The sequence below is a fragment of the Pongo pygmaeus genome, chromosome 1 (assembly GCF_028885625.2).
Source record: "Pongo pygmaeus isolate AG05252 chromosome 1, NHGRI_mPonPyg2-v2.0_pri, whole genome shotgun sequence".
Taxonomy (NCBI): Eukaryota; Metazoa; Chordata; class Mammalia; order Primates; family Hominidae; genus Pongo; species Pongo pygmaeus.
The window spans coordinates 175,856,673-175,881,368 of record NC_072373.2 but is presented as its reverse complement, the minus strand read 5'-3'; the positions used below and the strand labels follow the sequence as shown (position 1 = coordinate 175,881,368).

Genomic DNA, 24,696 nt, shown 5'->3' with positions numbered 1-24,696 from the left:
ATTAAAGAAGGAAGAGGTTTTTATTCGGCCGGGAGCATCGGCACTTTGCTGTTGCTGACACCTGGGGCCTCTGCTGAGCTGAGGCTCCAACACTGATGTGGACAGCTGAGCAAGAGATGGCTGGAGTGGCCATCCAGGCTGCTGCCAAAGCCCCACGCACGGGGTGGTCATCATTCTGCCATGACATTGAACCCTTACCGTGCTCTCAGAGGATGGTGGAAGCAAGTGACAAAGGCAAGGCCCCCGTTTTTGTTACACCGAGAGGCCCTCCACAGGAGGGCTGCTTGGGCCCCAGGTGGCCAAGCTCAGCACAGCTGTTATCTTTGTACATAAATTGCCCTTTTCTCCCCAGAGTTGTGGGGGCAGGATGAGTTCAGGTGCCAGCCTCTGTGGGTGCCTGGAATGCCTAGCCCCCTCCGAGTCCCTGGTTCTGGTGTGTGGAATGCACTCCATCTGTCAAGTGCCTCCTCCTCCGGGGATTCACTTCCTTCTTACAAGGGACAACCACTGTGTTTTGTCAGGCCCCTTCTAAGTTTGCCAGCTGAGCCTAGATCCCAAACATGACACTGATGGATGTTTTTCTTTTTCTTTTTTTCTTTTTTTTGAGACAGTTTCGCTCTTGTCGCCCAGGCTAGAGTGCAGTGGCGCAATCTCAGCTTACTGCAAGCTCCGCCTTCCGGGTTCAAGCAATTCTCCTGCCTCAGCCTCCCAAGTAGCTGGGATTACAGGCGCCCGCCACCACGCCCAGCTAATTTTTTGTATGTTTAGTAGAGATGGGGTTTCACCATGTTGGCCAGGCTGGTCTCGAACTCCTGACCTCCGGTGATCCACCCGCCTAGGCCCCCCAAAGTGCTGGGATTACAGGCGTGAGCCACCGCGTCCGGCGACTCTTCTGAGCCCGTGATCACACATTGTAGATTTCATATCATCTCTTACATAACAATACATACGGGGGGTGGGGTGGGCTGGGGTGGGTAGGGAGTGGTACCACCATCTCTTACCAACCACGTCTGCATCTGCCGGCTCTAGTCTAGCTTCTCTCTGAGTAAAGACATCTTGGGTGGTATGCATTTGCTTTGTGCTGTGTAAAACTATCCACTTTTTTTTTTCTCTTTCTATCAATACCCATGAGGACAAGGACAGCGCATCCTGCTCAGAACCTCATCCCAGGACACAGTGCGTGGTCTGGCACATAGTAGGTGCTCAGTCAAGGTGTGAACGAATAGCAAATATCCCTTTGGAAGGCTGAGTGGCCGGCTCCGCATCGCAGAAGGCGGCTCAGGGGCGCTCCGCCTGTACCTTGCCTGGTGCGGCCGCCCGCGTTTCCGCCTGTGCGCAGCGCCCGGGGATTGACGCCTTGCGAGCGGGGAGCCTGGCGCCGGCGGGGCCCAGGCCTGTGTGATGTGCAGGCTGGGCAGCCCCGGGTGCCGCACCCGCGCCGGGGAGGGGCCGGGAGGGGCAGAGCCGTCCAGGAACTCTACAGCGCCGCCGCCTCCGCGCCTCCCTTCAGCCTGCCCGCGGCTTCCCGCCTCCGGCTGGGCTCGGGGAACTCGGAGGCCTGTTTCTGAGCCCCTCTCCGTGGACTCGCTCCCCCGACGCCCCCAGCGGGCTCCCCCGGCCTCGGCCCTGCAAGCCGCCGGGGCGGAGCCTCCCATCCTTTGGGTAAGAGCCCCTTCCCCGCCCCGCGCGGGGGAAGGGCCCAGTTTCCGGGGCTCCTCCTCTGCTCCAGCACGCTGCCTGGGGAGATCAGCCTGTACCCCAGCGCTGGCCTCCAGACAGCCAGATGCTGCCTCGCACGGTCTTGCCTGCAGGCTGGGGCATGAAGCCCCCTGGTATTTACGCTGGGATGGGTCTCTTACTAGGGTTGGGGCGGGCTGTGGTCACCCGGCCCGGCGCGCCGCAGAGGCTGGCTCCGGAGAGGACCTGGGGGCGCAAGACTCAGAGGTCAGAGGGTGCAGCCACTGCTGACTCATTTGGGGACGGGGCGGCTGGGAGGAGCGCTAGCCCCTGTTATGAGGAATTTGAGAGCCAGGGCCACATCTGGGTCCAGACGGCCAGCTGGGCCAGCGAGGGGATTCCAGTCCCCACAGGAGGAGGTGGTGCGAGAGGGAAAGGGAGGGCATATCTGAGGCCCCTAGGCAGGATGATTTCAGGGCTGGGCCCCACAGCCTGCTCATCCATCCTGAATCTGGCCTCCGGGACTTGGCGTTCCCGCCCTCCGTCCCCACCAGGCTGTGTCTTCTTTCCTCTGGACACTTCTTTCCCCCTCCCCCGGTTTCTCACTGCTTTCCTTGCCCCAGCTTCTCCATAAAGAAATGTGGCTGTGAGAAGCGCCACGTTTTGAAGCCAGGTCACCTCCACTTCCTCTAGTGCTGGTATCACTAACCCCTTCCTCTGTCCTTCCTTCCTTTGTCCCTCTCCCCCGCATTTATCCCACAACTTCCTTTATTCTGTCATGCCATGCCTAAGGGGCCCCTAGGAGGGGCCAGGAGCAACTGGGAGTTTTTAGTTTGGAGAGCAGGAGGGAATGAGAACGTTCTTGTGTCCACTCGTTCATTTGAGCATGCATTTACACATGCGTTTACTTCCATTCACTCACTCATACATTCCTTCATTCTTTTGCAGTTAATTACTCATTCATTCATTTTCTGGACACTTACTGAGCATCTACTATGTTCAAGGCCCTGAGTGTTCATGGGGAGGGGCCAGGATACTCTGATGGGCCAGTCCCATCCCTGATGCCAGCTAGCTCAAGGTCAAAAAGGGGGAATTAGCACAAATCAGTCCAATTTATGAGAAAATGCACCGAGAAAGGGCTGTGAAGTGTGTGTGTTGTGTGTGTGTGTGTGTCTGTGTGTGTGCACAGGCGTTGGGGCACATAGGGGGAGAATGTAATTCCACTTAGGAGGGGCCAAGAAGGCTTCCTGGAGGCAGTGACATTTGAGCTGGCCTTGATGGCGGGCACGGTTTGGATGTAGACTTATTAAATGGGAATCAGGGTGGAGGGAACGGCAGAAACAAAGGACACACCAGGGGTGTGAGGGAGCAGTGGGCAGTTGTATTCATGGCATGAGGGGATCAGAAGAACGAAGTCTGGACAGGGAGGCCAGGGCTGAGTGGAGAACAGGAGAGAGGAGCAGCCTTGTTCTGAGCAGCCCAGAGCTACGGTCATGGCAAGACCCTTCTGGCTCTTGTGTGTGTGTGTGTGTGTGTGTGTGTGTGTGTGTGTGTGTGTGTGGAGCTGTAGGTTCTGGTAGAAGCTGTAGGAGTTCAGCTAGGACAGTACTGAAAGTGGAAGTTGGTGTAGATGGTGTCAGAGGTCCCTCCTCTGCAGAGAGTCCGTGGTCCTGTCTGGAAAGGCCAAAGAGCCAGGAGAGGGAATTCCTGGGAGATTGGTTATTTTATTCACTCATTCATTTCTTCTTTTGCCCTTAAACCCACTCATTCATTCATTCTTCACTTAGTCACTAAACCCTTCCTCTGGGCAAGCCTTGTGCTGGGGACTCAGATGATTCAGAAGAGGTCCCTGCTCATGTGAGCTCCCAGTCTGGTGGGAGAGACAGACCTGTGCCTGACAGTGACAACCCAGAATCACTGTGGAATATAAATGGAGATAATTTCATTGTGTTTTGTCACTGAGTGGGGAGGCAGAGTTGAGACATGGACCAGACGAATTAATGCAGATGTTTGGCCTCCAGCCAGAAAGGCCTGATCCGTGGGGCCAGGTGAAGAAGATTGTAGTTTGGGAAAATGAGTGTTTGAAAGAGAAAATCCTCTGGGTTCACAGGTGTGAAGAGGCAGGCTTTCTCTAGATGCGAGACTCCCCAGAGGCCCACTTAGGGACTGGGCCTTTTGGCTGAGGGCACCACAAGCTCCCCTCACATTAGAGATGAACCTGCAGGATTTGGGAGCCCCTAGAGAATTTTCTGGCTGGTCAGCATAAGCTATAAGCAGGTTGTGGAGGGTGGTGGTTAAATTTGTGGGCTTCGGACTTAGATCAGGGTTCAAATCCCGATGTTCCCTTCCCAGTGATGTGACTTTGGACAAATGACTTAATACTCTTTGCCTCCATTTTTTCCTCTACAGGAAAATAATAATCATAGTATCTTCCTTTTAGGGTGAGGCCTAAAGGCAATAACATACACGATGTGCTTGCACAGTGCTGGGCATTGAAAAGGGCTATAATGATAGGATTATAATGACAGTGACTATGATGATGACAGTGACATACTGTCAAATGCTGCCTTTAAAATCTCTGGGCCTCGGCCGGGTGCAGTGGCTCATGCCTGTAATCCCAGCACTTTGGGAGGCCGAGGTGGGCAAATCACTGAGGTCAGGAGTTCAAGACCAGCCTGGCCAACATGGTGTAATCCCATCTCTGCTAAAAAATATTTAAAAAACAGGGCCGGGCGTGGTGGCTCTCGCCTGTAATCCCAGCACTTTGGGAGGCCGAGGTGGGCGGATCACGAGGTCAGGAGATCAAGACCATCCTGGCTAACACGGTGAAACCCCATCTTTACTAAAAATACAAAAATTAGCCGGGCGTGGTGGTGGGCGCCTGTGGTCCCAGCTACTCGGGAGGCTGAGGCAGGAGAATGGCGTGAACCCAGGAGGCGGAGCTTGCAGTGAGCCGAGATTGCGCCACTGCACTCCAGCCTGGGCAACAGAGCAAGACTCCGTCTCAAAAAAAAAAAAAAAAAAAATTAGCTGGGAGTGGTGGCGCGTGCCTGCAACCCCAGCTACTCAGGAGCCTGAGTCAGGAGGATCGCTTGAACCCAGGAGGTGGAGGTTGCAGTGAGCCGAAATTGCACCACTGCACCCAGCCTGGGTGACAGAGTGAGACTCTGTCACAAAAAAAAAAAAAAAAAAAAGAAGAACAAAAAATCTCTGGGCCTCATTGTCCCCGGGTGTAAAATGGGAGGGCTGACCCCAGCTCGCCAGTTCTCCAAGTGTGGTCCCTGGACCATTGGTATCCTTTGGGGTCTTGTTAGAAATACCAGTTCTTGGGTGCTACTTCAATTCTGTGGAATGAAAAACTGTGGGGACAGGGCCCAGCAATCTGTATTTTGACAAGCCCTCCAGGTGATTCTGGTGCAGGCTGGAGTTTGAGAACCGCAGACCTCTTCTTGATCCCCGTTCAGGGCTGTGATCCAGCCATGTGTGTTTCATGCCTCCTGCACACAGTGTCCAGGTCTGCAGGGTGGTGGGGAGGGGGCACAGAGATGGGTAACATGTGGTCCAAGCCCTCGGGGGGGCTTGTGGGTGAGTTGGAAAGGGGAGACAGACACCCATGGGAACATTCACTGGAGTAACGGACTGCACAGAGCTGTTGTGGCGACACAGGAGTGAGCTCTGTAATAGACAGCGCAGAGAGAAGAGGGACCTTTGTGGGTTGGAGGGGCCCCTGTTGAAAGATCTAGCTCTCTGCTGCTTGTTCCTAACAAACTAAGATTGATTCAGCCTTTCTGGAAGTCCTCTCATAAGTCTAACTGAAGCCTCTCTCATTTCATGCCTTGCTGTGTGGGGGGTGGACAGGGCTCTGGACTTGAGGTCAGGAGTGTGATTCTAGCCAACTTCCTCACTGTGTGTCTTTGGGAGCCTCACTTTCCTCCAGGCCTCAGTTTAGCCATCTGTAAGATGCGGGGGTGAGCCAAATCCAGTGAGTGTGGGACATTGCAGTTGTCTGGAGAGAGAGTAGGCTTGGGTGCCAGGAGGTCTCTGGGTTTTCATTCCTCCTTCTGCAGAGGGAGGATTCTGAAATTGCCCTGGCTGCCTGTCAAGTTAGCTTGGGGACCCATAAGATGAGCTATCCCCTCTTTGGGCTGGCTTCCTTACCACCCAGGGAAGTCTCATGACACCTGTCCTGTCCGCCTCACGTGGCTTTCCTCATGTCGAGCGTGCTCATCATTCTGTCATTCTCACAGGCTCCTTGATGCCTAAACCCCAATGTCTGGCATTCGAGCCCTCCATGACAGGTTCCCAGCTTTCCTGCAAGGCCATGCTCCTCACGGCCTGTGACTGCCTCCTGTTCTGCGCCTGTCAGGTCTTCCACCTCACCCCTCTTCTCAGCCTATCCAAGCCCATCCAGTCTTCAGGCTAGCTCTAGCACTATCTCCTCCAGGAAGTCTCCAGAATTGCCCCAATCCTCAGGGCCATCCATGGGCCATCTTGCAGTCTTTAAGGTCTGACTTTAATTTCTCATTTGTAGACACAGAACGGCTGACCATTAACAGGCTGTTTGAGGGCAAGGCCTGAGCTCATGGGGATGGACATTATTAGAGTCCTTGACTTGTGGAGCAGGGATGCCCAGAGAAAGGAGGGAACTTGCCCAGAGTCACATGGTACATTAGTGAAAGAAGGAGAACCCAGGCCTCTTAGGCAAGACAGGCCCGGAGGATGCATGATTAGATCTGTGGTGAATGAGCGAGAGGCCCTGAGGACGGAAGGAAGGCTGTGGCCTCGGAATCCAGCTGGTCTGTCCCAGCTGGGCTGTGCTCTCACTGGCTGTGCCACCTGGGGCATGTCACGTACCCTTCCTAAGAAATCTTCCCAGTGGGGCTGGAGGAAGACCAGCCCGAGGCCTGTCACATGGCAGGTGCTTGGTTATTATGGGGTGCATGCTGTTATTTTCCATCTACTTGTCCATCCCAGCCCCCATGCCTGAATCCTTTCCCTGCCCCCCCACTTCCCTTAGCCACCAAGCACTCATTGTCCTGTCCTTAGTCCAACGTGAGTGTCAAGACCTCCTGATCAAGCCTGTGGGCAGAAGTCAGAGGGAGAAGGGAAAATCCGGGTGGTCTCTCAGTTGGTGGTGGCTAGAGAGAAACTGGAGTGGATGCCCCAAGGGGCTGAAGCCTGCGTGGCCATCGGGGTGGAATTTGGCAGGTGCCACTTTTAGAAAAGTCACACTGCCTATTTAAAGGAAGTGAGGGGTGTGTCCTGTCCCCAGCCAGCAACTGCTGGATGCCTGCAGCCTGGAGCTGAGGAGCTGGTGGGCAGCGCTCCCGGGGTGAAGAATCCTAGCAGGTGGGTCTCGTATCTCTCCAGGAGGTTGCTGGCAGCATTTTGGCCTCCTGCCACCTTCCAGCCTGACCCCTTGTGGACGGATGGAAGCCTCATGGCTGTTTTGCCCATCTGCTGGCTGGGATCAGGGACCTGAACCCCCACCAGCCCCCTTCCCTGGGAGTGATCACAGAGCCAAGAGACACTGTTGGCAGGATGATGGGCTCTGGGACTGGGGGAGCCTGGAGTTTGGCTGGGGCTGGGTGCTCAGTGGGCGGGCACAGGCCCCTTGACGTGGCTGTGGCCTAGCTGGCAGCCTCGTCCTTCCTCTCTGCTAGGCGGGCACTGGAGCTTTCTGTGCAGGGCTCCTAGGAGAAGGGGGGTAGAGGGCAATCTGAAGAGAGGCGGGACGCAGGGTGATAACAGCTGGCTCTGGTGGGCGGGCGGGATCTGGGGAGGAGGAGCAGGAGAGGCCCACAGCCTTCATTTGGAGTCGGTCCTGGCTGTTGCTCAGGTGACCAGCTTGTGTCTCTGGGAGGGCGCTGCTTTCCCCGGCCACCCGGTGCGATGATCCAGAATGTCGGAAATCACCTGCGACGGGTATGGACGGTGGGCTGGGGCAGCGGGAGGGCTCTGGAGGCTGGGCACCCAGAAAGAGATTGACGTTTCCATTTTAACTCAGACGCTCTGCATCTCCTCACACTCTCCACGGGCCATTTTCTAGCTCTCTTTGGAAGGAGAAATCGCAGAGCCCCTGGGCTGGTTTATTATTGGCAGCAATCTCCAAGCAAGCCCCAGGGGCTGTCAGATCCCCCACGGGGTGGCTGTGTTGAGTGGAATCACCTTCAGCAAGTGTTGGCCTCTGGAATTCTATTCGGTGGGTGTATGTTTCTCCCTGCAGAGTTCTGTGCATGTTTCTGGGGGATGTCTGAGCTCCATGGCCTTGCGGTGCTTCATGCTCAGAGCTCAGGACCCCAAAGCCACAGAGCTAATGGGAGTGACAGGGTGTGAGGTATGGGTGTGAGTATGTGTGGTGGGGTGAGGTCGGCGTTCTCGCGTAGCAGAACCTCTTTGGGAGAGCAAGCACAGATCACATGAGGGCTGCGGAAAGCTGTCCTGCAAGGTGACCTTGAAGAGAACTTTTCCCTGCGCTTTGGAGCTGAGATTAGGTGCTGAGGCACACGGCAGACCCAAGTGCCCAGCAGCGCCTGGCAGTGGATGGAGTGTATGGAGATGGGCTCAGGACAGACTGGCAGAGGTTGTAATGGGTGTAGTGTGGCTGACCTCTGAGGATATTTTCAGGAAAAGCCTTTTTTTAAAGGGGCTGGAACAACTAAATGTTTTATCTATCCTCTCCCTCCCTCTGCACGGCCACTGCACAACTCAGCATCCTCACTGGGCCCTGTGCATCTTGTCTCCCCTGGCTCCCCGGTCCCATGTCAGCCCCTTTCAGTCCACTCTCCACACTGGAGGGATGCTTCTAAAAGGTAAATGTGCTGACTCCTCACCTGCTCAGACAGCTACCCGAGGATGATTTTCACATCCCTTACTTGAGACAAAGAGATGTTGGCACTCTGGCCCCTGCCCACGCCTCCCTTTTTCTTCCACCATCCCCACCCCTCTGCTGTCTCTGCCTCAGCCATAGTGAGCTGCTCTCCGCGGCTTCGGTGTCCCACCTTTGTTCTCTCCTCCATGCTGTTGTACTTGCTATGTCTTCTGCCAGAGTTACCCCCAGCCTTCCTGCATCTCCCCAAGCTTGTCTCCCCGGCAAGTTCCTTCTGAGCCCTCAGATCTCAGCTCAGGTGCTGCCTCCTCTGGAAGTCCTTCTCAGACTTCTCATGACACCATGAGCCTCTGTGTTAGCCCCTTTTCACACTGGATTGTGTGCTAGACTGGCACATACATCCGTCCCACCAGCCAGGGAGCAACACGAGGCTGCTCTTGGTATACCCAGCACAGGGACGGGTGTGGCCAGAGGCCAGGGAATGCTTAATGAATGAATGGGGACAGGCAGCTTTTCAGCAGCGAGGCCAAGGGTGGGATCTGAGTAGCAGGGCCGCTTGCTTTTGTCACCTGAGTGCAGGGCAGAGTGTCTCCCAGGTGGGAGGGGCTCCTTGTATCTTCTCTTGTGCCCTGTTGTATTTAACCCTCTATGACTTTTTCCTTCATCAGTAACTGGGGGCAAGGCGCTGGGGAAGAGGCATATCATTATCACCGTTTTACAGAGATAACAATAGTAACAAATCTTCACATAGCTCTTTGCATTTATGAACTCATTCAGTTCTCTATGAGGTAGGTACAGTTATCATCCCCGTATCCCAGATAAGGAACCTCACAGAGGGTAAGTGACTTGCCCAGGATCACACTGGTAGAAAGTGGCAGAGCTGGGATTTGAACCCAGCAGTTTGTCCCCAAAGGCTGAGCTCTTAAGGAGCCTGAGGCTCAGCCAGATGAAGGCGCAGATGTGGGATTCCAACCCACACATCCCGACTCTGAGCCCAGCTGGCATTCAGCTTCCTTGCACTACCTTGGTTGAGTCTGGGGGTGGAGGTGGGTGTTGGGAGTGGAAGTTGGGCTCTTGAGGACACAGGTGGCCTCCTGTCAGCTAAGAACACTCTGGCCTTGATTGCCACCTCTGTACCATTGTCTGGATGGCAGATCTCTTTGGATTTCTCTTGAATTCCTTTAGTTCCTCTGGAATACAAGAGGGTTTGGGAACATTTTCTGGCTTGGTACCAAAGCTGTTTTTAATGAAAAGCAAACAAGCAAACAAATAAACAAGCAATCCCTGGCCAGCCATGGTGGCTCACACCTGTCATCCTAGCACTTTGGGAGGCTGAGGCAGGTGAATTGCTTGAGCTCAGGAGTTTGAGACCAGCTAGGCCAACATGGTGAAACCCCATCTCTACCAAAAATACAAAAAAAAAAAAAAAAAAAAAAAATTGCTGGGCATAGTGGCGTGCGCCTGTGGACCCAGCTACTCGGGAGCCTGAGGTGGGAGGATCACTTGAGCCTGCCTGGGAGGCGGAGGCTGCAGTGAGCCAAGATCATGCTACTGTACTCTAGCCTAGATGACAGAGTCAGATCCTATCTCAAAACAAAAACAAAAACAAACAAAAAACCCCACCAAGCTGGGTGTGGTGACCCATGCCTGTAATCCCAGCACTTTGGGAGGCCAAGACGGGTGGATCACTTGAGGCCAGGAGTTCGAGACCAGCCTGGCCAACATGGTGAAACCCCATCTCTACCAAAAATACAAAAATTAGCTGGGCATGGTGGCATGCTCCTATAGTTCCAGCTACTCAGGATGCCGAGGCAGCAGAATCGCTTGAACCCAGGAGGCAGAGGTTGCAGTGAGCCGAGATCATACCACTGCACTCCAGCCTGGACTACAGAGTGGTCTCAAAAAAAAAACAAAAAAAAACCAAACAGCAACAACAACAACAAAAAACTCACCAAATTGTCTTTAATAGGGACTAAACTGGGAACAGAAGAGGGGGTCTCAGATAATCCACAAGCCCCACTTTGCATGGTTGGGGGCCATTTTCAATGTCCTGTGGCACTGTAGACGGAGTGAGCATTGGAGTTCGAGGGCTCTGGTCCCTACTTGCCCCTGGGTACCCAGCAAGTGAGTGGGCGACTGAATGAAGTGGCCAGCCTGCTGCCACGCTCGGGGCTGGGAGAACTGCTGAGTGCCAGTGTGGTGGTGCTGGAAAGGTCTCCCTGTCCCGCTTCAATCCTTGCCTCTCCCTGTGGAGAGCTCTTCTTTCCCTTTCCAAGATGTCAGTCTACACTGGGCACTAAGTCTCACATTTCTGGGCTAGCAGGGACCCACTGGTGCCCTCGTAGGAGGTGGGCAAGGGTCCTGGGAAGTCTGGGAACCTCTGCCCAGCCTCAGGTCTAGCCTGGCCCAGGTCAGCTCTCAGTGGGGCTCAGAAGCTTTTTTTACTCCAGAAATGGTGATGGGGCTGGTTGTTTTTGTTTTGTTTTGTTTTTGTTTTTGTTTTTGTTTTGAGATGGAGTCTTACTCTGTCACCCAGGCTGGAGTGCGGTGGTGTAATCTTGGCTCACTGCAGCCTCTGCCTCCTGGACGCGTGGTGCCCACCACCACGCCCAGCTAATTTTTGTATTAGCCTCCAACCACACAATGCAATCCTACTGCTTTACCTTGAACCTGAGGACAGCTGGAGGGCTCCCCACAACCTCGTCAGCTTCATAAGGGGTCTAACCCAGAGTGCGGGGAGGTTCAGGGCACAACAATTGGATGTTCACCCCACGGTTCACGGTGTGACCTTTGGCCAGGGTTCCTCTCTCTAGGCCTTAGGGTGCTGGGTGATCCCTGAGGTCCCCACCAGCCTGGACATCCTGGGGCTCTGAATGTTTGTGAAGGGTTTGTCTGCCACCATGAGGTTGATCCTGACAGTGAGAGGCAGGGTGCCATCTCTCTTGAGGATCCTACTCTGTGTTGGAGGTGGGGAGACCTTAGACATAAAATGATGGGCCTATCATATATGAGGAGTCCCAAAACTGCTGAATGAATGAGTGACCACGGGTGCTCAGAAGCAGGCTGAGGTGGTCCCAGAAGGCTTCCTGGAGGAAGAGGTGAGACTTGAACGTGTAGCATCAGCCTGTTCAGGAGACATATGTGAACCCCCAGGCTCAGCCATGGGCAGACACTCTTAGTGGTTTTTTTTTGTTTGTTTTTGAGGCGGAGTCTCACTCTGTCACCCAGGCTGGAGTACTGGAGTACAGTGGTACCATCTCAGCTAACTGCAACCTCCACCTCCCTTGTTCAAGCGATTCTCATTTTTCGGCCTCCTGAGTAGCTGGGACTACAGGTGCGTGCCATTGGCTAATTTTTTCTATTTTTAGTAGAGATGGGGTTTCACCATGTTGGCCAGGCTGGTCTTGAACTCCTGACCTCAGGTGATCCACCCGCCTTGGCCTCCCAAAGTGCTGGGATTACAGACATGAGCCACCATGCCCGGTCCACTCTTAGTGTTTTTGTTGTTGTTGCTGTTTTTTTGAGATAGAGTTTTGCTCTTGTTGCCCAGACTGGAGTGCAGTGGCACAATCTTGGCTCACCACAACCTCTGCCTCCCAGGTTCAAGCGATTCTCCTGCCTCAGCCTCCCAAGTAGCTGGGATTACAGGCATGTGTCACCATGCCTGGCTAATTTTGCATTTTTAGTAGAGATGGGATTTCTCCATGTTGGTCAGGCTGGTCTCGAACTCCCGACCTCAGGTGATCTGCCTGCCTAGGCCTCCCAAAGTGCTGGGATTACAGGTGTGAGCCACCATGCCCAGCCAGTGTTCTTAATTTATCTGGAGGACTCTTTTTGCTCTCCAAAATTTTATTTTAATATGCATAGCATAAGGGAATGATTAACTCATTAAAAAAAATTTTTTTAATGGGCCAGGCATGGTGGCTCATACCTATAATCCCAACACTTTGGGAGGCCGAGGTCGGTGGATTACTTGAGGTCAGGAGTTTGAGACCAGCCTGACCAACATGGAGAAACTCTGTCTCTATTAAAAATACAAAAATAAGCTGGATGTGCTCAGTTGAACCTGGGAGGTGGAGGTTGCAGTGAGCCGAGACTGTGCCACTGCACTCCAGCCTGGGTGACAGAACAAGACTGTCTCAAAAAAACATTTTAAAAAAAATAAATGGACAGATAACATTCTATGTTTTTATCATGTACAAATGATGTTTTGAAGTATGTATACATTATGTTATGACTAAATCTAATTAACAGATACATTACCTCACATAGTTTTCATTTTTTTGGTGACAGTGCAGAATATCTACTCTGCATTTTTCAAGAATACAATATATTGTCATTAACCGTATCACCTTACTGTATAATAGATCTCTTGAAATTTATTCCTCCTAAGTGTAATTATGCATCCTCTGACCAAGATCTCTCCATCCCCCCTAACAACCCCTGCCTCTGATAAGCAGCATTATACTCTATTTCCATGAAATCAATCTTTTAAGATTCACGTCTGAGTGAGGTCATGTGGTATTTGTCTTTCTGTGCTTGGCCCTTATTTCACTTAATATAACATACTCTGGGGGAGGTGGCTCGTGCCCATAATCCCAGTACTTCGGGAGGCTGAGATGGGCGGATCGCTTGAGCTCAGGACTTCGAGGCCAGCCTGGGCAACATAGCAAAACCCGATCTCTACAAAAACCACAAAAATTGCCAGGTGTGGTGGCATGCGCCTCTAGTCCCAGCTAGTTGGGAGGCTGAGGTGGGAGGATGGCTTGAGCCTGGGAGGTGGAGGTTGCTGTGAGCTGAAGTTATTGCATTTCAGCCTGCGCAACAGAGCCAGACCCTGTCACACACAAAAACCAAAATCAAAAGCAAACAACAAAAAAAACTCCACCATAACATACTCCAGGTTCATCCATGTAGTTGCAAATGGCAGGATTTTATTTTATTTTATTTTTATGGCTGAATAGTATTCCACAGTGTGTGTGTGTGTGTGTGTGTGTGTGTGTGTGTGTGTGTGTGTGTATTTTTTTTCTTTTTTTTTTTGAGATGGAGTCCTGCTCTGTCACCCAGGCTGGAATACAGTGGTGCAATTATGGCTCACTGCAGCCTTGAGCTCCTGGGCTCAAGCAAGCCTCCTACCTCAGCCACCTGAGTAGCTGGGAATTAGAGGTATGCACCACTGTGCCCAGCTAATTTTTTTTTTTTAAGTTTTTGTAGAGATGGGTTCTCTCTATGTTGACCAGGCTGGTCTTGAACTCCTGGCCTCAAACTATCCTCTCCCCTTGGCTTCCCAAAGTGTTGGGATTGCAGGTTTGAGCCACCACACCCAGCTTTATACCACATTTAAAAAATCCATTCATCCATTGGTGGACACTTAGTTGGTTCCGTATCTTGGCTATTGTGAAGAGTGCTGAATAAACATGGGAGTGCAGGTATCTCTTCAATATACTGATTTCAGTTCCTTTGGCTATATACCCAGTAGTGGGACTGCTGGATCATGTGGTAATTCTATTTTTAATTTTTTGAGGAACCTCCATACTGTTTTCCATAATGGCTGTACCAATTTACATTCCCATGAACAGTGTCAAAAGGTTGCCTTTTCCCCAAATCCTTGCCAACACATATTGTCTTCTGGTTTTGTTTGTTTGTTTGTTTGTTTTGAGACGGAGTCTCACTCTGTCGCCCAGGCTGGAGTGTAGTGGCATGGTCTTGGCTCACTGCAACCTCTGCCTCCCGGGTTCAAGTGATTCTCCTGCCTCAGCCTCCCAAATAGCTGGGATTATAGGCATTGCGACACCATGCCTGGCTAATTTTTTGTATTTTCAGTAAAGATGGGGTTTCACCATGTTGGCCAGGCTGGTCTCGAACTCGTGACCTCGTGATCCGCCTGCCTTGGCCTCCCAAAGTGCTGGGATTATAGGCGTGAGCCATTACGTCTGGCTCTGGTTTTTTGATGGTAGCCATTCTGACAGGTGTGAGATGCTATTTCATTGTGGCTTTGATTTGCATTTCCATGATGACTAGTGATGTTGAGCATTTTTTTCATATAGCTGGTGGACATTTGTATAGCTTCCTTTGAGAAATGCCTATTCAGGTCTTTTGCCCATTTTAATTTTTTTTTTCTATTGAGTTGTTTTACTTCTTTGTATATTTTGGGTGTTAACCCTTTGTCAGATGTATAGTTTGTAAATACTTTCTCCCATTCTGTAGGTTGTCTCTTAACTCTGTTGATTGGTTCCTTTGCTGTGCAGAAGTGTTTTAGTATAAAGAAATCACATCTGTTTTTGCTTTTGTTGCCTGTGCTTTTGAGACCCTATCCAAAAAATTCTTACCTAGCACAACGTCATGAAGTGTTTCCCGTATGTTTTCTTCTAGTAATTTTGTAGTTTGGGGGTCATACATTTAAGTCTTTAATTCATTTTTATTTTTTATTTTTTTCTTGAGACGGAGTCTCACTCTCTCGCCCAGGTTGGAGTGCAGTGGCATGATCTTGGCTCACTGCAACCTCCGCCCCCCAGGTTCAAGTGATTCTCCTGCTGCCTCAGTCTCCCAAGTAGCTGGGATGACAGGCACATGCCACCATGCCTAGCTAACTTTTGTATTTTTAGTTGAGGTGGGATTTCACCATGTTGGCCAACCTAGTCTGAACTCCTGAACTCAGGTGATCCACCCGCCTCGGCCTCCCAAAGTGCTGAGATTACAAGTGTGAGCCACTGCACCTGGCCTGAATTGATTTTTTTATACAGTGAGAGATAAGGGATTGATTTCATTTTTCTACATGTGGATATCCAGTTTTCCCAACATCAATTATTGAATAGACTGTCCCTTCCCCAATGTGTGTTCTGGCACCTTTGTTGAAATCAGTTGGCTGTAAATGTGTAGATTTATTTTGGAGCTCTCTATTCTGTTCCATTGGTCTATATGTCTGTCTGTTTTTATACCAGTACCATACTGTTTTGATTAATGTAGCTTTGTAGTATATTTTGAAATCAGGTAGTATAGTATGATGCCTTTGGCTCTGTTCTTTTTGCTCAAGATTGCTTTGGCTATTTGGGGTCTTTTGTGGTTCCATATGAATTTTAGGCTTGTTTTTTCTGTTTCTGTGAAGAATGTCATTGGCACTTTGATAGAGATTGCATTGAATCTGTAGATCATTTTGAGTAGTATGGACATTGTCACCATAATTCTTCTGATCCATGGACATGGGATCTTTTCATTTATATCTTCTTCAATTTCTTTCATTAACGTTTTATAGTTTTCATTGTAGAGTTTTTTTTTTTTTGAGACAGAGTCTCACTGTGTTGCCCAGGCTGGAGTGCAGTGGCATGATCTTGGCTCACTGCAACCTCTGCCTCCTGGGTTCAAGTGCTTCTCCTCCCTCAGCCCCCCCCAGTAGCTGGGATTACAGGTGTGTGCCACCATGCCTGGCTAATTTTTGTATTTTTAGTAGAGACAGGGTTTCACCATGTTGGCAAGGCTGGTCTCGAACTCCTGACCTTAGGTGATCCACCCACCTTGGCCTCCCAAAATGCTGGGATTACAGACATGAGCCATCGCATCTGGTCTTCACTGTAGAGATCTTTCATCTCCTTTATTTATTTTTTAAGAGACAGTGTTTCCCTCTGTTGCCCAGGTTGAAGTGCAGTGGTCTGATCATAGCTCACTGTGGCTATGAATTCCTGGGCTCAAATGATACTTCTGCCTCAGCCTCCCAAGTAGCTGAGACTACAGGCATGTGCCACCACACCTGGCAGATTTTTTATTAAAAAAAAATTTAAAAAAAATTTTATACTTAGGCCAGGCATGGTGGCTCATGCTTGTAATCCCAGCATTTTAGGAGGCCGAGGCGGGCAGATCACAAGGTCAGGAGTTCGAGACCAGCCTGGTCAATATGGTGAAATCCCATCTCTACTAAAAATACAAAGATTAGTCAGGCATGGTGGCGCGCACCTGTAATCCCAGCTCCTCAGGAGGCTGAGGCAGGAGAATTGCTTGAACCCGGGAGGCGGAGGTTGCAGTGTGCCGAGATCATGCCACTGCACTCCAGCCTGGGTGACAGAGCAAGACTCCATCTCAAAAAAAAAAAAAAAAAAAATTTAATTATTTATCTACCCATGTGTGTACTGAAAAAAACATTTTAAGAGATAGAGTCTTGCTATGTTGCCCAGGCTGGTTTCAAACTCTTGGGCTCAAGCAATCCTCCCACCTCAGCCTCCTGAGTAGCTGGAATTACAGGCATGAGCCATCACTCCTGGTTTTTACCTCTTTGGTTAAATTTATTCTCAGGTATTTTATTTTATTTTATTTTTCGTAGCTATTGTCAATGGGATTGTTTTCTAGATTTTTTTTTTTTTAGATAGTTTGCTATTAGTATATAGAAAGACTACTGACTTTTGTATGTTGATTTTGTATCCTGCAACTTTACTGAATTTATTATTCCTACCAGTTTTTTAGTGGAGGCTTTAGGGTTTTCTATATATAGGATTATGACATCTGCAAACAGGGACAATTTTACTTCCTTCTTTCCAATTTGGATGCCTTTTATTTCTCTCTCTTGCCTAGTTGCTCTGGCTAGGACTTCCAGTATTACGTTGGATATAAGTGGTAAAAGTGGGCATCTTTGTTTTATTCCACATTTGAGATGAAAAGCTTTCAACTTTTCCCTGTTCAGTGGAGGACTCTTCTTCATCCTTCAAAACCCAGCTCGGCTATCATTTCCCCTTTGAATCCTCATCTTGCCTGTCCCTAGAGTTAATGACGTCTCCTCAGGATGTTGTACATGCCTCACTTGTTCCCTCCACGGGTACTTACTGTACTGGGGGATTAACAGGTTGCCGGTGCTGGGTATGCTGTGGCCTATGATACAGCCTGTCTCCTGGAGCTGACAGCTAGTGCAGGAGAGATAGGGAGAAGGTATTCAAATAAACAATGATGAAAATCTGTAATAAGTGCTATGAATAGTAGTAATAAGAGTAAATGCCATACAAGTGCTAGCTGTATGCCATGCCTGCATTAACTCGTTTTTCCTTATAACAACTCTGTGAAGTAGATAATTGTGTCTGTATTAAAGATGAAACTGAGACAGACAGGTTAAGTAAGTTGCCCGAGGTCACACAGCTAGTAAGTAGCATTGCTGGGATTAAATTGAGACCGTCTGGAGAACAGAGAACTGTGAGAGAATGAGGGGGTCAGGGGAGAGCTCTCTGAGCAGACGACAGCTGAGCAGAAAGCTAGCAGCTGAGAAGGCAGCCTTGGGAAGATCTGGGGGAAGAGCATTCCAGGCAAGGGGAACAGCATCCATTTGCAGGCTCCAAGGCTGGGGCGAGCTTGGTGCATCTGAGCAGCTGAATAGGGGCCCAGCAGCCTCTGCTGCTCACTCCTCACTCCACTTGGAGTGGACGGAGCAAAGAGAACAGCTGGAAGAGGCTGAGGGGAGGCTTCTAGGACCTGCAGGCTGGGGGTCCAGGCCTTGTAGGCTGAGTTTGGGCTTTCGAGCGCTGTGGGTCATGTCCTGCCTACCTGACTGTGAGAGCCATGAGGGCTCTCTGGTCCCCAGGCTTAGTGCCAAGGTATGCAGTCCCTGCACGCTGGGCTCAGCGACCCAGGGAAACACATCATCATGGTTCCCCTTCTCTGTATGGCCAGCACCTTGAAGGTCTCAGCTGCCTCCCCATTCACCCCCTGACTCCTCACAGCAGGGAGGTCGGTGAAAGACTCAGTCCCTGTGAGAGACGAGGCACAGAGAAGTGAGGTGACGTGCCTGGGCTTGCACACCCGGCAAGAGACCCAGAGCTCCTATCTGCTAGACTGGGTCCCCCTTTCCAGCCCTTGTCTTGGCTAGGGGTCATCTGGAACTTCCGTGCACCCAGAATGTGGCCTCACTGTTACATGTGGACCCACCCCATCCCAGCCTCTGCCCACCCTCGCACACTGACCGTGTAGATTCAGGGCCCCAGGCTGAGCTGACCCCACCCCACACACCTCAGGGTTGAGCGAGGCTGCCCACTGCCCCTCACCTGTGCCTGTGTTGGAGTGGGGCCAAGCTGGCACCCCAGGAGCCTTCGGAGAGCTGCTTATCACTCGGCCGGATGACAAAAAGGGTGCTGCCTTAGAAGCACTAACTCACCTCACCTCTGTGGGCATCAGTTTCCTAATATGAGCCAGTTCTCTTCCTGCAAATCATGCCAAATTGTCAGGAATAGAAATGTTGAAAAAATGGAGAACCCGGCACATAGTTGGCCATGGTGAATATTTTTTCTTTTTTTTTTTTTCCATCTCATGTGAACCTCAATTTTGTCAGTGGTTCAATGGTAGGGTCAGTTGGTCAGATGAGATGGTGAAAGCAAACTTTTCTGTTGAGGACCTACTAAGTGTCGGGCATATTTAAACTTCCCAACAGCTTTGCAAGGCTTCTGGTATTTATCTGGCTTTACAGGTTAGAAAACCAAGGCTCTGGTATTAAGCCACTGTGATCTAATTAGAGAATTCAAAGCCTCGTTTGACCCCAAGCTCCAGCTGGGCAGGGGCCCTGGGTGCTGAAGCTCCTCTCCTTGTCCTGGGCTGACCTGGCTAAGCCAAGAAACTGACACACCTCTGCCTTATGCCTGCTCTGTCCCGTGGCTCCAGGGACAGATGGTGCTGCTGGCTGGGTCCTCTGCCAGCTCCCTGGCTGCAGGTCTGTGTGCTCCTGCCATTCCCAGGGGCAGCCTTGCAGGTTAGAGGTGACATTGGGGCAGTGACAGACTGGGGCAGACCAGAGTCTGACACTTTGGGGACACAGGGATGAGCCAGACTAGACCTGTCCTCAGATGCCCTCAGGTTGATGGAGAGACAGAGGGAGGTACAAACCTACTATGGCAGCACAGCATGGCCAGGATGTGACAGAGGGAAGCACCAAGATAGCCCCTCACCAGCCCAGTGGTCAGGGTGGGCTCCCTGGAGGAGGTGATGGGTTAGGTTGGCCCTAAAAGCTTTTCTGGGTTAGGAAGAATGATCCAGGCAGAGGCACCTATATGTGAGAGATGTGAAGGAGCCAGGTCCACAGAGAAATGAGGAGGGAGTTAAGGGCACCCTCCTTGACTCCCTTGTCCATGTAATATGTATATCCTGCCTAGGGCTTCTTCAGTAGTAATAAGTTGTCCTCAGCAAATGATACATTAACTAATTAATATCAGTGGACATGAATTATTAAGCATCTGTTTTTGTTTTCTCGAGACAAGGTCTTACTCTGTTGTGCAGGCTGGAGTGCAGTGGTGCGATCATAGCTCACTGCAGCCTTAATTCCTGGGCTCAGGTGATCTTCCTGCTGTAGCTTCCCCTCTCAGCCTCCCAAGTAACTGGTACACCTGACCTAGCAACCAAAAGAACAATGTGTCAACTATGCTTGGCTATTTTTTTTTTTTTTTGAGACAGAGTTTCGCTCTGTTGCCCAGGCTGGAGTGCAATGGCGGGATCTTGGCTCACTGCAACCTCCGCCTCCTGGGTTCAAGCAATTCCCCTTCCTCAGCCTCCTGAGTAGCTGGGATTACAGGTGCCTGCCACCATGCCCGGCTAATTGTTTGTATTTTTAGTAGAGATGGGGTTTCACCATGTTTGCCAGGCTGGTCTCGAACTCCTGACCTTAGGCAATCTGCCCACCTCGGCCTCCCAAAGTGCTGGGATTACAGGTGTGAGCCATCGTGCCCAGCTGCTCGGCTAATTTTTTAAAGATGTATTCTAGAGATGGGGTTTCGCCATGTTGCCCAGGCTGGTCTTGAACTCCTGGCCTCAAGTGATCCTTCTGCCTTGGCCTCTTAAAGTGCTGGGATTGTAGGTGTCAGCCACTGCACCCAGTTTAAGCAACTTTTGGAGAGGCAGCCCAGTGAGTAGAAATGGCTTTGGTATTGAGAAAAGCAAAATCTCAGCTCCATCGCTCACTGGCAGAGTGCCATTAAACAAGTCTTTTATAACCCAAGCCTCAGTTCCCTTTTCTGTGCAGGAGGAATAATTGTCCCTCACAGGGTTTTGATGAGGATGAATGGTGTTATGGATACAAAGCAATTTTATATAATGTATAGAAAGGCCTGAAACTTAGTAGGTGCTTAGTAAGGATGCACCAGGATTCCAGAGACACATGAGATGTGGCCCCTGTCTTCAAGGAGTTTCTTATTACCACATGTGTGTATTCTTTTACAGCCTAGAAAGCTCTATGGGCCAGGCTCAGTGGCTCATGCCTGTAGTCCCAGCACTTTGGGAGGCAGAGGCAGGAGGATCCCTTGAGCCCAGGAGTTCCAGACCATTCTGGGCAACACAGACCTCGTCTTACTAAAAATAAAATTTAAAAAATTAGGCTTGTTGCCGTGGCTCATGCCTGTAATCCCAGCACTTTGGGAGGCTGGGTGGGGTGGGGGTGGATCATTTAAGGTCATTAGTTCGAGACCAGCTTGGCCAACATGGTAAAACCCCATCTCCACTAAAAATATAAAAATTAGCTGGGTGTGGAGGCTTGTGCCTGTAATCCCAGCTACTCGGGAGGCTGAGGCAGGAGAATCGCTTGAACCCAGAAGGCAGAGGTTGCAGTGAGCCGAGATTGTGCCACTGCACTCCAGCCTGGGCAACAGAACGAAACTCCATCTCAAAAAAAAAAAAAAATTAGCCAGGTGTGGTGGTGTGTGCCTGTAGTCTCAGCTACTCAAGGAGCTGAGATGGGAGGACTGCTTGAGCCTGGGACGTAGAGGCTGCAGTGAGCCATGATGGCGCCACTGCACTCCAACCTGGGTGACAGAGCAAGACCTTGTCTCCAGAAGAAAAAGAAAAAATAAAATAAGAAAAAGAGAAAGAAAGCTGTGTGCAGCTTTACATCGTCTGTTATTCAGAAGCCTGGTAGGTCAGCGCTTAGCTAACAGCACCAGGGCTGTGGCCCAGAGAGGACCAGGTTCAGGTTGCTTGCTGGGGGTGGGGAATCTCAGGTCTCTCCACTCCTTGGCATTGTCTTATTTACGACCTCTAGAATAGGCTGTGATCTGCCCTGGGGTGTGGCCCTGCCCAGGTGTGGCCCTGTCCCAGACCTGGACTCGGTGAGAGGTCGGAAGAGGAGTGGCCTTGGGACTTCCTTTCAGCAGCCTCTGGTTTCCAGCACCACACCTGGGCTGAGCTGAAGCAGGTGAGTCTGAGTTTTCTTTTGTTCCCTTAGGGAGGGTGTGGAGAGACCCAATTCCTCTTTTTCTTCTCCAGGGATACAGCCCCGTGAGTGGTGGGAGGGATGAGTGGGAGGTCTGAAGCCAGAAGACTCTGGCTGGTTCTTGACCGGCTCTTTTCCCTAGCCTCAGCTTCCTCATTCATAACATAGGGATGTGGGGGGTGATAATGGTCCCTGCAACTGGAGCCTGCTTCGTGCCGGGTAGCTTAATGCCATGGCAGGTATTTACAGAGAAGGGGTGTTAAGAGATCAGATGTACATGTGCCTATAGGCTTTGAGAGCAGGGCGAACATGGGAGAGGAAGGGGCCCAAGCATTAAGTGACTTTGGGGCCAAGGGAGGGGCCCTCTCTGAAGTGAGTTCGAGGGGAAAAGTGTAGCCTTGCATCTCAGCACCGTCTTCCCCCACACCACTCCAGGCCCTCCTTGGCCTTTGAGTTTACTTGGTCCCCACCCTCCCCTTGCTTTTGAAGACTGGAGCTTCCAGGCAGCAAGGCAAGGAGAAGGTGTGTATGTGCAGACTGGTTCTCAGCTGGGCAAACAGGAAGGCAGGCTTCTGGATGGGGAGTCGAGGCAGTGATACTCTTTACCTGGCAGATCCCACTGCCTGGGTGGGATCCACATGTCAGAAACCACTTCTGCAGTGAGCTCTTTTCCTATAGGCTCATATCACGCAGAAGGTAGGAGTGCTGGGAGGCAACTGATAACAAGGTGTCCAAAGTCCCAGGCTGTGTATCAGAAGTTCCAGTTGTTGGGTGACCTGATCTCCCTCCAGCTGATGTCCCCTCTGCTGCACTCCTGCCAGGCTCTGGAGTCAGAAGGACCCAGGTCCAGTCTCCCCTTTGCCTTTTACTGGCCAGGAGTGCATGGGTGGCCCATTCCTTGTTCCCTGTCCATTTCCTTTCTCTTATCTGTAAAATAAAGAATAAGGAGGATTCCTGCTTCAGAGTGAGAATTAAAGGGCCCCCAAGAACGAGACCTGGCATACAGTAGGTACATGATAAACAGCAGTCATAGATTTCTGAAAAGGGATCTTTGAGCTTCTGCAAAGGCAATTCTTAGCCCCTGTCCTGTAGAAAGCTCTCTTGTCTCAGTAGGATCCCTCCTACTGGATCTGTCCCAGGACCAGATGAACCAACCAGCTTTAGTATCTCCCAGCCTCTAGGCAAACAAAGCCCCTTCCAACTGCTACCTTGTTTCTTTGCTCCCTTTTCCCACACACATTTTGGAGAGAGTTTTCTCTGTTCCCACCATATTACCTCTCATTCTTTCCCTAATTCACTCTAACTGGATTCCTCTCTTCCCCCCCCCCCCCTTCCTTCCTTCCTTCCTGTCAAAAATCAGTGATAGCTTGTTTCCCCATCTGCTTTGACTCAGAGCTCATGCACCAGCAGGGCCCCCTTCCCTCTGGAGAGCCAGACTCTCCTGGGGTCCACCCACCTCACTGACTGCTTCCTTGCAGTCTCCTTTGCAGGTTCCTCCTCCCCATGTGACTTCTAAATAGCTGAGTGTGAGGGCAGGCATGGTGGCTCACACCTGTAATCCCAGCATTTTGGGAGGCCGAGGTGGGTGGATCACTTGAAGTCAGGAGTTCGAGACCAGCCTGACCAACATGGTGATACCCCATCTCTACTAAAAATACAAAAATTAGCTGGGCATGGTGGCGCATTCATGTAATCCCAGCTTCTTGGGTGGCTGAGGCACGAGAATCGCTAGAACCCGGGAGGTGGAGATTGCAGTGAGCTGAGATTGTGCCACTGCACTCCAGCCTGGATGACAGAGCAAGACTGTCTCAAAAAAAAAAAAAAAAAAAAGCCGAGTGTGAATGTTTCTGTCAACCCATCTTCTTGGATGATGTCTGTTCTAGTTACGGTGGCTGTGTAACAAACTACCCCGAACCTTAGTAGCTTAAAGCAACAACTGGTTTATTTCATCTTGTGATTCTGTGGGTCAGGAATTCTGGCAGGGCTGGGCTGGGTGGTTCTTCTGCTCTATGCAGCATTAATGGAGGCTGCTTAGTGGAACTTAGTGGTGGATGGGCTGAACTGGGGGCTCTATGATGCCTTCACTGGCACCTCAGTGGGGAGGGCTGGAAGGTTGGGTTTAGCTGGGACTGTCATTTGGAGCACCCACGTGTGGCCTCTTCAATATGACAGTCTTGGGATAGTTAGATTTTCTACCTGGCAGCTGGCTCCACCAGAGCAAGAGTTCTAAGAGGCCTGGGGGGAAGCTGCAAGGTGTGTCATGATCTAGTCTCAGAGTCACTGTTGAAATGTCACTAAAAATGACTCAGATTCAAGAGGAGGAGGTTAGACTCTACCTTTGAATGGGAGGAGTAGCAAAAATTGGCAGCCGCCTTTCATTTACCACAAGGTCTCAAAATCCTGTGGATCTTAAATACCCATATATGTTAGTGTCTCCAGGTGTAGCCTCTTCTCCAGTGAGTTCCAGGCCTGAGTTCCTTGATTCCTCTCTTTAAATGTTTAATAGGATCTCACAAATTCTTGTCCCCTACTTATTTCTACACTGATCTCCCCCAACTCAGTAACCAGTACCACCATCTTCCAGTCACTCATTCTAAGCTTGGATCCTCCTTTCTTATTTATTTATTTTGACTTTTTTCCTTTTTTTTTTTGAGATGCAGTCTCGCTCTGTCTCCCAGGCTGGAGTGCAATGGCGCGATCTAGGCTCACTGCAACCTCTGCCTCCCAGGTTCAAGTGATTCTCCTGCCTCAGCCTCTGGAGTAGCTGGGATTACAGGCACCTACCACCACACCCAGCTAATTTTTGTATTTTTAGTAGAGATGGGGTTTCACCATGTTGGCCAGGCTGGTCTTGGACTCCGGACCTCAGGTGATCCACCCGCCTCAGCCTCCCAAAGTGCTAGGATTACAGGCGTGAGCCACTGTGCTTGGCCTTTTTTTCCTAATTTTTATCCTGCCTACCACCTCCCATCATCTCCACCACCAAGTCCCCTAGCCGCTCGCAAACCCTCCCTCTACACTGCCCGCAGCTGTA

The 24,696-nt window shown here is 50.9% G+C and overlaps 1 protein-coding gene across 6 annotated transcripts in view; it reads left to right on the top strand.

Moving 5' to 3' along the window:
- Positions 1–1,715: 1,715 nt before the first annotated feature.
- ACOT11 (acyl-CoA thioesterase 11) overlaps positions 1,716–24,696 on the top strand; it is a 65,542-nt gene continuing 42,561 nt past the window's right edge. For 2 of the 6 annotated variants that reach the window (XM_063655428.1, XM_054448861.2), the window contains exon 1: positions 7,452–7,602. In XM_063655428.1, coding sequence (XP_063511498.1) covers positions 7,570–7,602 — 33 coding nt within the window. In that variant the 5' untranslated portion in view covers positions 7,452–7,569. Of the gene's footprint in view, positions 1,833–6,986; positions 7,027–7,451; positions 7,603–7,726; positions 7,880–21,491; positions 21,645–24,696 lie in introns of those variants that run through there. The other 4 variants (XM_063655416.1, XM_063655421.1, XM_063655422.1 and 1 more) reach the window with 4 other exon arrangements.